This window comes from Catharus ustulatus, chromosome 4 (assembly GCF_009819885.2).
Source record: "Catharus ustulatus isolate bCatUst1 chromosome 4, bCatUst1.pri.v2, whole genome shotgun sequence".
NCBI lineage: Eukaryota > Metazoa > Chordata > Aves > Passeriformes > Turdidae > Catharus > Catharus ustulatus.
The window spans coordinates 39,913,687-39,928,797 of NC_046224.1; the positions used below are offsets into that span (position 1 = coordinate 39,913,687).

The 15,111-nt window shown below is 47.4% G+C and overlaps 1 protein-coding gene across 2 annotated transcripts in view; it reads left to right on the top strand.

Annotated features, from left to right (window-relative positions):
* The first annotated feature begins 13,327 nt into the window (after positions 1-13,327).
* NTN4 (netrin 4) overlaps positions 13,328-15,111 on the top strand; it is a 47,052-nt gene continuing 45,268 nt past the window's right edge. Inside the window, exon 1 of one of the 2 annotated variants that reach the window (XM_033057262.2) lies at positions 13,328-13,459. In XM_033057262.2, coding sequence (XP_032913153.1) covers positions 13,402-13,459 — 58 coding nt within the window. In that variant the 5' untranslated portion in view covers positions 13,328-13,401. Of the gene's footprint in view, positions 13,460-13,965; positions 14,310-15,111 lie in introns of those variants that run through there. The other variant, XM_033057263.2, reaches the window with a different exon arrangement.

A 15,111-nucleotide genomic window follows, 5' to 3' on the forward strand; every position in this document is an offset into this window, starting at 1 on the left:
TTAGGCAAGAGCAGTAGGGTGCCAAAATACCTCTCAGTTTGTGGTCTGAGCTTTGTCCTGGCTGTCCCCTCTGTTGCAGGGCACAGTGCTGCAAGTGCTCTGGTTACACGAGGCTGCTACAGCCCATGGACTGACCATGGTATGAAAAAGGGACTTGGGAGCACCCCGTGTCCCTGCCAGCATTGTCAGAAACCCTCTCCCCAAAGCAGCATTTTTTGGTGGTGCATTGGGGGTGGATGGGATGCAGACTATAGATTTTAGATTTCAGTCTGTAACTTCCTGCAGACATTTCTGAGCCAGGGATCTATAGCGGGGATTAGGATGTCACTGGCCTACAGAAGCAGTAGAAATTCATTCCCACCACCCAAATCTTCAGTGGTCTGTTCGGGACATAAGGAAAATGTTGTTATCTCCTTGAATCCCCTTGCACTTGGAAAATCCTCCCCTTGCCAGTGATGAAGTGAAGCCCTGGTCTTCAACCTGGCTGTCAGTCTGTTTCCCTGCTGAACTTCAGGAAGCTTACATCCATGGCCCTGCCCAAGTCTCACAGTCACTCCAGCTGTTAGAAATGTCTAAATTTATCCTGTATGAAATGTAAGTGGCTTTGAATCAGCTCATATCTCTCCAGATGTTTGAGTGTCTCATCTATTAGGAATGCGTTTAAAATTTTGTCCAATGACAAAATCACAAAGCTATAAAAATGTTTCCATCCTTAATAATTCCTGAATCATTTTGAAATTTCCTCTTAAACATTGCTTATCTCTCTTTATCATTTTCCAGTGATTTCTTCTTTCAAACCAAGGAGAACATTATCTCAGTCATAATTCAATCATTCAGTGTCGCATCTCTGAGAACAGCCAAGATCTGGTGAAGAGCCAAGTAAGCTCAGAATGGAAAACTATAAAATTAAATTATTTTACCATGATTAGAGATACTCCCCAGAGTTTAGTGTCTGCTATGTGTCTTCAAAATATTTTTGATTCTGTCTATTGCTACAGACTCTTCATTCATATGCAGCTATGTATGTGTTTATTTGCTTCTCTGAAAAATCTTAGCTGTGCAGGGCAGCACATTCTGTTTTATGGTCTGTAAAGATACAGAAACTGGACATGGGAAAAGAAGTCTCTGATATGTCTCACTCTTACAGTGCTGTGATATCCTTGTATTATCCATTATTTTGTTTTTAATGGAGTTGGAAATCCCCTAAACTTCTTTGATTTGTTCTTTCATTCTATATTTCATTTAATTTTTCCTGGCATTCAGTTATGATTTTCTTTTGTGTGCACAGCTGCACACTGTACTGCCTTGAACAACCATACCATGACTCATTTACTATCAGCATTTCTCTCCAGTCCTTGTTCAGTCAGATCAGGCTTCACTGTCTGTGCTTCTAGCAGAGGTCTGTCCTCCCTCTTTGTTTCCTCCTGTTCTTGTGTGAATCCCATCAGCACATCAGCATCTTTCCAACAGTGGGGTTCCCAAGCTGGTGAACAGATCTCTAGGTCCTTTCTAAGGAGTTTTTCTGTTACAGAAGAGGTCTTAGGGCAAAGAGAACATTAATTTGTTGCCTGCGTTATTGGAAGGCAGTGAGCCTAATCCCCCTTGTATCATAAAACTCAATTTAAAGGACTAGAGTTGATCACGGTTTAGCCTGAATAAGTAGGAATGTGATTTTCACTGGGACTAGAGCCACAAGCAGAGAGAAGTTTTGCAAATCAAAGTGTCCTGTCATCTTCCTTTTAGGCATCCTGCCACCTTCTTGTCCATATTTTTCTGAGTGAACTGCCTGTGTGCGCTGTAAGGAGACGGAGAAAGCTGAGTGCCCAGGAATGGGACTACAGAGGTGAGGACATTGGAGATCCAGGATGTGAATAGGCAATTCATCATGCTAGATGAATCTCTATGTCAAATCACCATCTACCATATCTTTGGACTATAATGTCCCTACAATGCCTATGGCCTATAGGACCCTGACCCTGAAGGACAGGCCACTCGTGTGACCCTGGAGTCACTGTGAGCGACCCTGGAGTCACTGTGAGCGACCCTGGGTGCTGGAGTGCTGCTGATGCTCACCTGGAGCAGAGCTCCTGTTCAGAAGTCATTGAAAGAAATCTCATTCTCATGAATGAGAACCACTCTGCAAATCCAACCAGTAAGCACTATGTGGAGACCCCTACAAGGCCAAAACTACTCCCAGATTCATCTGTCAGAGATTTTATGGCCATGAAGTGGAAACAGCCACTGCACTGCTGGACTTTGTTGTTTTCAGATGCTAAGCACAACTCTCACTTTGTCACTGCAGTCACTGTGCTTGCCCTGTGAAGGAGGGGTTTCAAGGCTCTCAATGGACACTTTCTAAGAAGTCTAGACTCATTTTATAAAGACAGGAAACACAAAGAGTGATTGTCTCATATTTTTTCATTCGGCAGATGGTTGGCTTTTGGACTCATGCTTTATAGCACAAAAGGATACTATAATGACCCAGAAGAGTGGAATCTGTAATGTTTGAGCATTTCTTTCATTGTCTAGCATTCTTTAGGGATAATTTCTTATGCACAATCTTATACTAGTTTTGTAAAAAAAAGAGATATCAGCAGAAGGGGAGTGAGAGAAGTGGGTGGGTATGAATAACAGATCAGGGAAGGGAAGACATCAGGTGAAGGCTACAGGCATAGGATTGGGTTTTTTAGCAGGAGGGAATTAAAGGTCATGATGGCAGGAAGTAAAGAATGGATCTAGGCTGTAAAAGGGAAAAGCAGAGCAAGTTTGAGACTCAAGAAGAACTTAGAGTAAGGAAAAAAACAAGAGAAGATCAAGAAATAAACAATAGAAATGAAATCTCATTTAATTTTATTTTCCAGCCCAAATAGACCATGTTTTTTCTCCTTAAAGTATAAAGTATGTTTCAGCTGATAAATTCATGACAAGGAAGAAAAAAAAATCCCTGTCAAAGCTTTCATTGACTGAGAGGTGCTGGCTGCTTGGAATAGCAGAAAATATTTTTGGGCTAAGGACATAAGTTCAGCTTTAACAAGAAGCAATGATCTGAAAATGCTAGGATAAACCTTTTCATAATGTTCACAGCAATTTTTAGGACTCCTTTGTCTTAGCAGCAAAAGTTTGAATTCAAGCAGCAATGGTATCAACACTGACTGCTGCTGTTGTCATCCCAGATGAAATACCAGTGCATGCAGGATCCATCAGTTGAAGCCTTTTCACTACCTACAGATGTTTAGACCCCTGACTCCTGCCACACTGGAGAGCTGTGGTGGGTGTTGTGGGATGTGCTGCTTTTCATGGCTTCTGCTGACACTGTACCTCTTTGCACATGCATTCACTTTGCACTTGGATATGTATCACTGTGAAGGTGGGCCATTCCTCCTGATGTGGTGCCCAAAGCAGCAGGTGACAAAGCCATCCTCTCATGCACAATCTCTGTGCAGCAGCAGGCTGTGAAACTTGCTAAGGAAACCTAAACGAGCAAGAAAAAACACTGAGAATAATTCAGCCTACAACATCTCTTTGGTTAGGATGTTTTCTCAAGAAGGAGGTTTAATTCTGCCCAGGACTCAAACCCATACTTTGCTGTCCATTGGTGAGGCCTTCTTTCACTCCTCTAGCTTCTTTGGGAGCTTGGCATTGCAGCATGCTGAACATGAAAAATAGGAAAATTTTCAGGCACTAAAGTCAATAGCATCTAAGGATATAAAGAAAAGTTGCTCAAAAAATCAATGATGTTCAGTTTAATTTCAGGAATAAGAATGGTACTATTAGTGCTGGCTTACTGTGAGGCCATCCAAACAGAGAACAATTGCATTTCTGATCAGATGATGAACTGAAAAAATAGCTTCTAATTCAGTTCTTGGTAGTGGTTTTGTTTTTCTTTAAAACTATGCTTCCATGGCCTGGAAGTGCTACAGAAGCACCCCAGCTCTCAGTGGGTTCAGGGCCCACCACTGAGACAGCTTGGAAATCCGGGAGGGTTGACATGTGATGTGTGCTAGTGAACTTCAGCAGTGTCAGTCTCTAATGAACAAGCCTGATCTTCCCAATGTAAGCATCAAAAGCAATCAAACCTTAAGGAGCAGCTGTGCCAGCTGGCCCCAAAGCAGAGATCCCATCTAAGGCTTAACAGCAAACCTGGGCAGGGAACCAGGTCAAGAGCAACAGCAAAAAGAGAGCAAATCCCCTCATTCTTTGCACATCCTAGTCTAAGCATACAAACTCCTCCAAAAATACTGTAAAACAGTTCCAATTCCACACTGAATTATCATACCCTTATGAGCAAGATGGTCAGGGCTGTTGATAGAATGGTCTTATTCATAAAAACTAGGCATCTGGCTGGTATCTGTCCCTTTTTGTGTGCTTTTTCCTCCCCTTCCAAGCACAGTCACAGCACTGACTCATATCACTTGAAGGAGTTGCCTGTTGCCAGCAAAAGTGATTTTAAGGCACCATATATCAAAGTTACCCTTCAGGAGTTTAAAGCAATCACCTGAAGAAGTCTTGGCTGCTGGAATGTCTTCATAGGAGTCCATAGGCCTTTGCTAAAAACATAGATGGACTAATGCATCTGGCTGCATGCAGGTACAGCAGCCCCTTCTGCTCCCCTGTAGTTTCAGTGCCTGAAGCCCACTTGCAGAAGTGATTTGGGCATTTGAGGCCTCACAGCTCTATAGCAGCTGTATTTACTGTTCTTCCTGTGAATCTACCAGATCAGCTGGTGAGAGGAGGCTGTGCAGACTGAAGCTGCCTCAAATTCTTTTTCTTTTCTGAGAGCTCCTCCTAAACCTCGTGGGTAGAGGTACACAGCTAGCATGCCCTGGAGTAACAATCTGTCACTTTACTACTATGTACTGTAAAATGTCTCCAGGTACCCATGTTCCTGCTGTATGTTGTGGGATCAGAGGCATACACACCAGGGCCTGGAAATCTGAGCTGCTTTGAGGAGGACGGAGAACCCCCAGAGGACTCTCTCCGAGATGATCAGGCTTTGTTCTGGCCATGCTGACATTTCATGTCTTCACTGCTGCCTGCAGCATGGCTTAGAGGTACCAAAGCTAGCTGTAAGCAAGAGCTTAATACCGGCTAATTTAGCTTAATTGCTCTATTTTCAACCGGAGCAAAAGTCATGAGGCCCCTGGCATCTTTAACATGTGCAGGAATAAGGCAGCTGGGAATAGTGTAACTTAGGCTGGTTCCCTGGCCATCTTCCCACTCTGTACGTGTTCTACATCCAGACACACTGAACAACCAGGGCTGTTGTATTTAACTACCTATTAAAAATGATGTTTAAAAGCTCCCTAGTGATCCAAGCTTGAGAGCAGCCAAAGGGTGACTGGAGAGTTACATGAATCTATAGCACTGCTATATTATGGTGCTACAACAGTACAGGCACAGCACATTCCACATTTATGGACCTCTTTCTGTTTAGAGAGAAGTGCTCTTCCATTTCCACTTCCACTGAAGCCAATTTATTTGACTACCTGATATACTCCAGATAATCTGCTGGATGCCTGTTAGGCATACAGAAGTAATTCTCTTGTGAAGGTGTATTTTCCACCAGCCAGCACTCACTGATGCTCACCCAGTAACCCGCATCAAGAAGTGTGGCTGCAATGAAAGTATCTCAGCTAGCATGAGCTCTTTCTAGCCGTAGATCTTTTCTCTGCACCCCATGGTGCACAGCCAGTGTTTTCCTCTGAGCTGGACCATGACTCCTTTGGATTATTCCTGATGTCCTAGATGCAGACACTTTGTTTTCCAAAGAAAGGAGGGAGAATAGACCTTCTACAACACACCACTTTATCAAGAGACCTTTCCCATCAGTACAGGACAGACATCATTTCTGCTACCCAGAGGGAAGGGAGGAGAACAGCCAGTCATGTCCCTGCCCTGCCCTGTCACAACTCAGGACTGTGGCTGCTTCCATCTCTGCCGCTGGTTCATCGGTACAAACTCCCCACCATTTCTGCATGGGGCTCTGTCTGCCTATGGGGGCTGCTCTGCATGTCCTGCAGCAAGCAGAGTGGGAGCCCTTGCACTCCTGCCCAGAGGGGCTCAGGCTCAAGAGAGGACCAATGCTCACAGTACCTCTTAGACCCTGGGAGGAACTTTCTATTCCAACAGCTCTTTCAATCAAGTGAAATAATTTAGTCAATGTTTTTCTCACATGTTGTCTGACAGTCATTTATTTTTCACCAGAGTCCAATGGGATCATGAAACAGTAATGTGCTTTCTCTAAATGCTACTTTTATTGCTATGTTTGATAAATGGTCATTATTTAAATTGATCTGGAATGCCTGAAGGAGGTGATTTACAATGCCTAAACCTCCCTAAGTTTGCCATGAAACCACTGCCAAATGCTTGTTTGAGCATTACTAAACTGAGTTTGTCAGATTTTCATTGCTCATCCTGTTGGTCAGGCAGACAGAAGCATGTTTTTCCTGTCTTGCTTTCTACTAATACCACCTTTCCTCCGCATGAATAGTGATTGTAACTGAAGGCTATTAAACCTCATTTAATTCAAATGTAGTGCAGTTCTTGAACAGTCCCACTGGAGAAGCAGGTTCAGCAACAAGTCACTGTCCTGGAGGAAACCCTGATGATCCAGTGCCTGCTTGCTTAGTTAGATTTTTAAGCTGGTTTTCTAAATTCATTCTGTGTTTGTATCTGAAAGTCCCAGCAGCTGTCTCTGCTAAATTCCCTTTCTGTAAGGTGCAGTGCAATAGGCTTGTTCCTGCACTTCAGTACCAAATTCCCATTGATCAGGCCACCAGGAAAGAGTTGGGTGTTTTGAGAGTCCTCAGGATGCCTGGTCTGCTCAGCACCACAGATTTGAGGAGGATCACAGAAGGATAATGCTCATAGTTTGAACAAGAAGTAAAGAGCAGATGGCAAAGAGGGTGGCATGGCCTCACCAACATCTACATCCCATACACCCAAGGTACTGCAAAAGGGTCAAGCTGACAGATGTCCTAGCTGGGAGGTGGGAGCAAACAGAAAAGGCACAGAGGGAAGCACAGCATGGTGGGTTCTGTGTCCACACACATAGTAACACCTGCTGGCAGAGAACCCCTCCCTCAGTTACCCTGAACCCCAGCTCTGGGGGTTTGGCTCACCTTACATCAGTGGTGAGGCACAGCAATGCCAAGGGTCTTTCCTACATCAGGTCAAGAGTCATTCCTACATCAGGAGTTGAGACACAGGTTATGGTATTCCATGGCCAGCCAGGTGTTTCCTGGAGGTGAAAGATGTGCCAACTCTTACCTTTGGTAGTTTTCCAGCACAAGGCAAATGTCCAGACCAACTTGTGGCTTGGAGAGTAGTGGAGAGGTGACAGCAGATTTCCTCAGCTAACCCTTTTCGCTCTGTATCCCCAACCCATTTCTCCAGCCCCACATCCCACTACTGTGGCTACTGCTGGCTGCTGGGCTTTCCTCTGGCACTCTGCTCCTGGCTTTGGGATTGGGTGCCAGGGCTGAAACAAAGCCAGTGTGAGGGCTGGGGGGGCTGTGCCCAGTCTCGTCCCAGTGCCAGCCCCATCACTGCTGGCCATGGGCAGCTGTCTCACCATCCCAGCCACCTCTCGCCTCCTCAGCTGCTCTCCCTGGCTGCCAGGAGTGTTTCTGCTAACTGGATGCTGAAGTTGGCAGAAGTGGCATTCAGGAAGCAGCCACCAGGTTAATCCTCCTAATAATTTGTTGCTTGAAGAACAGAGAAGAGAACTGACATAGAAAGTGTTGATGCTGTGGGTTTCTATGGCATTTAAATTTCATCCTGGTCTTGATATTTGCATATCAATTACCCAGGAAAGAAGGGGAGGAGGAAGGGCAGAGGTTAGGTGGGAGCTAAGAAAACACTGACAGCAATAGTCCAGCAAGCACAGGTCTTCTTGCAAAAAATTATGCTGAGTGCCTACCAACACTTTTCTTTCTTTAGCAAGTCCTCCCCATCTCTTTCTGTCTTTTACTTTGCTTTTTTTCCTCCTGAATCCCCTGTAAATGGAGCATGGGCAGATTAGCTGGTTCCCCTTCATTCCTGCTTGTCCAAAATGGACAGTAAAAAGAGAGGGAGAGAGAAAGGGGGGAAAAAAACCCCCAAACTCAAAATGCCTGGAGCCATGGCTTGTGGATAAAAAACAGCTGCACATGAAAAACAATTGATGTGGCGTTTGAGCTATTATGGCTTGGAGAATGAAACACCAACTCACCCTTCCAGAAAGATGGCAAAACTTTAAAAAGTTTTATTGAAAATAGAGTTTGAGGTTGGGTTTTTATAGCAATGGATGTAGAGAATTTAATGCACTTGGATCCAGCCTTGTGCACTGCCAGGCAACCCCCTGCAGCAGTGGACTTGGGACTGACCTTTCTTCCTAAAACAAATCCCTGTCAGAAGGCATTTTGGCGCTGCTAGTCAGAGAAGTGTGGCAGCTATTGGACTTCCTGAATACCTGAAACAGCCTTAACCCTCTCATCCCTCCCATGAATCCCAAGAGAGGACTGTAAGTGGAAGCAATACCTGCTTTTATGACCAGGTGATGAACACTTACTGGAGCTCTGGTGTGGTGAGACCAGTTACTGGTGTGGGGAGACCCATTCCCACACTAAAAGGACCAATGCCATTCACAAAGTGACAAGGATTCAAATTTTTACCAGACTACATAGTAAACAGATTTTTTGTGATTAATGAAGGGGTTTAGCATTATGTGCCAGGTGCAGAAGTCTACCCAAGAGACTGCCGTGGTCTCAGTTTTGCCCTGACATAAAATGTGAAGTGAGTAACTCCAGGATTTCTTCTTCCTCTCTTTTTCGGGTTCCTGACTAACCCTTTGCACTTTTTCCTTGTGGTGGGCAGAAATAGGGTGTTTTCCATCCGCATTACAGACTTCTGAAGAGTAGCACTGTCACTGTATAATCCTTCTGTGACTCGACTTCCAATTACATTGAATTCCATAAATCCCATGAAGGCGCTCCCGTTGTTATATGCCTACTGGTCCAGAATGCAAAATACTTAGCTCCAAAAAGTTAAGTAAGTCAGTCACTGGGTAAAGGGCAAAGTAAGGGCACTTTGGCACCCTCATTTTCTCCAGGTATTTGTAGGTTGTTGTCATGTATCATAATTCAGCTTTAACTGGAGTTTGTATCACAGAGCACTTGAACAGCTTGCCCAGAGGCTTTGGAGATGCCTTTATTGGCGATACTCAAGAACTATCTGGACTGAATCCTGTTCAATCTGCTCTAGGATGACCCTGCTTGAGGGAGGTGGACCAGAAGATCCACTGTGGTCCCTTCCAATCTTACCCAGTCCAGTCTGTGATTCTGTGACACTGTGAATATAGAGCATTGATCAGTAAAAATTGTTCTGCATTTTCCTTTGGTATATTTTCATACAGAAAACTTAGGAATCAAGTTGTTTCAAAATCTCATGACTCAGTGAAAGGTTTTTGTTGCTCATTGGATGATGGTTGGAAGATTTTCAGTGATTTGCAAAAAAAATATGGAGAAGTACAAGAATTAATAAGGTGTTTAATAGAAAGGATTAAAGATGTGGTACCAAAACAGAGAGGAGGGATGTGACTTCAGACCCCATCCAAAATCCACTTATCAGCTGTCAATTTCCTTTGACTTCAGTGAGCTTTGAATCAAAACCATATTTTTCACTGAAACAAATTTCTATTCCCTTCTACAAAGCTCTTCTAACATGTTTAAATTGCACATCAACCTGCATTCATGGCTAGAGGAGCAGATCATCTGAAAATTGCAACAGCCACAAGATCTGGATCAGCCAAATTTTCTCTGGAATCAAAAGGACTGCTAATCCAGTAGATCCTTCATAGAAAGAGTAACATCACCATTTCCCACACAGTAAAGAACCAGAGTGAGAGTACCTCACAGAGTGATAAACATCCAGAGGATGTTTATCCAGAGGATACTGAAAAGGTCCCTCAATGAAAAATAATTAACAAACTAAAAATAAGCTTCTCTAGAGCTAAAGCACAGAGTTAACTGTTCAGCTGGAATTGCTGCCCTGCAGTTATACTGCTTGGCAGATACTGCTGTGATCCAGCCTCTCATCTTCCTGCCAAACTGTGATGCTCTGTCTGGGTAGCACCTCCACTCCTTGCACAGAGCTGAGCAGGCCATGCCCAGTTCCAGTTAGTGGAGGAGCAGTGAATGAACTGGCAGGCTCAAGATAGCACACGTCACGCCACTTAAAATAGTCAGGCATGTCTGAAGGACTGCATCGACCCCAAGGGCCTCCTGTTAAACTGTAACAGGAGTTCTGCATACTTACACAGATGCCAACAGAGAAAATGCTGGTCTTTGAACAAGCCTCTAGTTAAAAATAAGTTTGATCTTTTGAATTTTTGAGATTTTTTTAATGACAAAAGTCTAAATCAGGTGGTTCTAACTGGGTGAGGTATTTCTCCCCCTCCCCTCCTCCCCCATGGTCTACTTCTAAATTTAGCTTCATATATTGACTTGAAAGTGTTAGTCCCAGCTCATCCTTATCCTTGGCAGGGTGCTTGGGGAGGAGATTCGGTGAGGATCATCTGTCCTCACACGATTCAGGGGCCAGGATTTCACACTGACAGAAAAGGCCAAAAGGCTTCTGCTTCTACTCCCCAGGGATAGCATCCCTACCAAAGCAGCTCCTTCCTTCAGGTTACTTCCTCAGCATCTCTGAGAAGGCAGAGGCCATGCTCCCAGGCCTGTCATCCCTGATTGTTTCCTTCACACTTACTGCGGCACGTCTGTTGAGGGAACATCATTACTTTCTAAGGACTTCTTAAGTATAATTGAGAAATGCATATACCAGACAGGTGATCTTCACATTCTGAGCCTTTCCATCTACCTGTCTACCTACAGCCACACTGCAGGAATCATGGAATCACAGAATGGGTTGGAAGGGGCCAAATATCATCTAGCATCTACCCTCTGCCGTGGGGAGGGACAACTTCCACAAGGCCAGGTGTTTCAAAGCCCCATCTAACCTGGCCTTGAATACTTCCAGTGATAGGGCGTCCACAACTTCTCTGAGCCATTCTGGTCCAGTGCCTTACCACCGTCGCAGTGAAAGGTGATGATGAACCATCCAAATGACAGCTGTAAAGAACTCTTGCTCTTCTTTAACCAGTAGTACATACGAACCCAAAAGCTTAGGATCCTGAAGAAATTTGGTGAGAGGTGAACATTCACCTCCTCACAAATATGTGATTTTTCTTCTTCTGGCAACTCAAGAAGCGGCGCTGACAGACAAAGAAAATAAAACTGTGCTGAAACTGTGCTCTTATAATCTTCAAGCTCTCAGATGTGTGGATACCTAAGATGCATTTTGGATGTCATCTCTGAGGTTATCTGGAAATTGTCCTTTATTCTCTCCAGTTTTCTATTCCATTAATCTGTTTCAGCAATAGCTGACCTCCTGCCTCTGACAATGCTGTTTGTCTCCCTCTCCTATCCCACAATTACATGCCCACTGTGTAACCTTTCTCCTCTTTTCCATTCACTGGGCTCTGCTCTTCCCTCTTCCAACTGAAGCCTGAGCCTAGTTGCACTCTTTCTCTCCAGCTAGTGATAGCACCGTTCATCTCCTTCAAAATTTTTGTTCTGCAGTTTTTCAGTCCAGATCATCTCCTTCCCTCCTGCCTCAGGGATTTCTCCAGAGCCACTCTCTGCTCCTGCCAGTCACGTCTTCTGCTCTATCAAGAAAGTTGCTCCTGCTGCTTATGACCTCAACCTGCTCTATGCTCCTGATGCCAAATGGGTTGACACAGTAGCGTGAGCTCTTGTTCAGGTCCACCCAAACTTATCACCCTACAGCAGACTTATCACCTGGCACCATTGACGTAGAAGGAACTATGAGTTATGAGTTACAATGGAGATAAATTCCCCACCTGTAGCTTGCACTTTTTGTTTCCCGGCCCTGCAGAATGTGACTGTTGCAACCTGTCTGTAACAACACAATCCCCTGTGTCATTCCTTGACCGGGCATCACTGTTTTGAAAGATGCAAGGCAGAAAGCCTCTGGAACATCCTTTTCCTCCTTGGTCATTGATACAAGGAGGCTCAGACGTGTGGGAGCAGCCCACACCATGACAGTCACGCTGAAGGGAAAGCCCCTGAGTAGCTCACAAGCAGCCATGGGGACTCAACAGGTGCCTGGGGATTGGAAGTCCCTGTCCCTACTCTCATCTGGAGGGCAGAGAAGAAAAGAGTGGCAAGGCAAGCGAAATGCTTCCCTGTGGCATGTAACTCAGCACAGAAAAATTAGAAAGATGGCAAAGATCAACTTTCCTGTACCTTTTAAGGTAAAGACATAGAGATAACACTGTCCAGTCAGATGATTGTGCACTAAATACCTTTCAGTGAGCATTTTTGCTGATGATATAATCCTAGCAGCTCAAAATGTGCAGCACTTTTGAAATGCATTACAGGAGGCAGGTAGTAGTCTGAAGACACTGTCATGCTGCTTTTAAAAACAGAATTGTTCTTAAGTTGTCCAAGTTCAAAGTGCAGAGAATGTGGCTCAAAGTGCAACATTTTGCAGCTCTTGCAATGTTCTCGCCTCCCAGATTAGATTCAGGTAAGTAAAAAAAAAAAGACTGCTCAGGAGTGCTCCACCCTTGCTGTCCTAATGGTCCTTTGCTGAGACCTAAAAAGGTAATGGTCTGGTGGCAAACAGTGGATGTAAGCGCGACTTTTTCTGTTTGCAGAGTCCAAAACTACTGTTGCCGTATGGTGACTGGTGCTATCGAACCCATCAGACCATGTGGGAGCTAAGCCATAGATTGCCAATTCCCTGGAAAGAAGGGAAAACCTCTTATGTTTACATGGCTCCATCGCTCAGAAGAGCCGATAAAACAAGTAACGTCTTCGAAGTTGAGCGACCCGGGGTTACTGGTGGTAAATTAAGTCCCTCGTTTGACACCGAGCCGGGCCGGAGGAACGCTACCTTTCGCAGCTTCACTTCCACCCTCCGTGCCCCGACAGCGCGCCCGGGCTCGGAAGCCGAGCCGAGCTTTGGGGAGTTGGCGAGGGGTATCCCCCTGTACCGGGGGATGGCGGATCTCTGTCTCCGGCCACCTCGGGCTGCCACGGCAGAGCAGGACGGGGTGCGGTGTGTGTGTGTGTGCGGGGCGTGCGGAGGGGTGCCCTCCGTTGCAGTACCGCGCCTGGCCGCGCACCGGCAACAGCCCCCCGCGGCGCGGCGGCCCCGCGGGCGGGCGGGGCGGGGCGCGGGGCGGTGCGCGGGCGCTGCGCGGCGGGCGGCGGGCGGCGCGGGGCGGCGCGGTGCGCGGCGGGCGGCGGTGCCGCGCGGGGCGCTGATGCCGCGCCGGGCCGGTCGCGCCGCGGGGCGGCGGGGCGCGCAGGGCGGGCGGCCACGGGGCGCTCGGCCATGGGGCGCGGGATGCGGCTGGCGCTGCTGCTGCTGGGCGCCGCCGCCGCCGCTGCAGGTGGGTCGTGACCGGCCGCGCTCGGCGCTCTTCGTCCTCCGCGGGCGTGCGAGGGGGATACGCGCCGCGGGTGCGGGTATGCGCTTGAGCCGGAGTGTCCGCGCCGTGCGGGCGCACGCACGGGGAACCGCACGGGCTCTGTGTACGCTCTGTGCACACACGCGTCGGTCTCTGTCCGCACGTGTCCGCACACACGCGTGAGCATACGCGTATGTGTGCGCACAGGCTGGGCGCGCTGTGTCCGCACATGCGGTGCGTGTCGGTTCGCGGGGTGCGCGGATGCTTGTGGAAGGGCAGGGGCCGGGATGCGCGTCCCCCCCGCGCTCCGCGCCTCAGACAAAGAGCGGTCCGGCCGCACCGCGCTGCGCTGCGCTGCGCGGGGCCGCCCCTGCCCGCGGAGCCTCCGGCGGCGCGGCGAGGCCGGGTGGGCACGGGCCGGGGCTTCGGGGGATGCCGCGGGAGCGGGGCCCGGCTGCGGAGCGCTGCGGATGGCAGCGGCGGGGTGCTGCGGACCCCGCAGGCGCTTTGGGCGGCGGTGCCCCGAGTCGTCGGGGTGCGGAGGAGGGCGGGCAGGGTTTTAAAAGCCCCTTCCCGCAGGGTAAACACTTCGCGCTCAGAGCTGCCCGCAGCGGGGTCTCGCAGCTGATACACTCGGGCATAAACAGTTTGCGTAATGCTTCCTCGGCCGGGTGCTAGCCGAGTGCCAAATTTCTTTTTTAAAAAGAAGAAAAAAACTCTGATGGGAAACAAACATTTAATCAGGCACAAGATATAAACGAAACATCACAAGGCATGTGTTGCTAAAATGCTTAAGCAGGAAGCATATGATTTTCCATGGATGTTTTCCCAGGTGAGTCATGGTATTTGCTGCATGCTCTTACTCATTACTGAAGATCCCAGTCCGGTGGCATGTACAGTAGATAGAAGGGGAAGATTTAGTTGGGCAGACGCATGAAGTACAATAAGAAAAAGCGCTTTTTCCAGTGCTGTTGCACAGCAGTTGCGAGCTTGTGACTGCCACCATAGAAATCTCTATGCTCTCAGTTTGTCCTTTTACTGAATTCCTGTGCCAGCCAGTGTTACACTAGAAAGCTGTCACTTTTCATAACATGAAGTCCTCTGCATCGGTCATGCAACTCTTTTCCAATTCAAGTGAAAACAAACACCCTTTCAAAGGGGGTTTCCTCTCCCCCCTTTCTGCCCCTGGGACCCACGTCTATGTGCCAGCAGCATTTCTCAAATCCTGCTGAAGCCAACGTCCCTTGCCCCAGATCTGATCCCGGGTGAGGAAGAGACCCTCAATGCCTGGCCCGAAGACAACTGCAGTCAGTGACCGTGCATGACCAGAGCTGGAGCATACCCGAGCTGGGAGCAGTTAAATACTCTCAGCTCCCGGTGTCTGACATGGGGTTTTGTAGCCAACCCTTCCCAGCTGGGCTCAGGCAGAGCCGTGTCCCTGCCCTGGGGCCATCTATGACAGCCCTACCACCAACTGCAGTCACGGGGAAGCCTCCCATTGACCAGGTCCTCCTCCACTGCATTCCTGGAGGCAGCAGTCTGGTGTGCAAAAAACAGAAGGACTTGATGAATACAAACAGTAATCTCAACCTGTCTGATGGTGCTGACTGAACCCTGCTCTTCCTACCACTTCC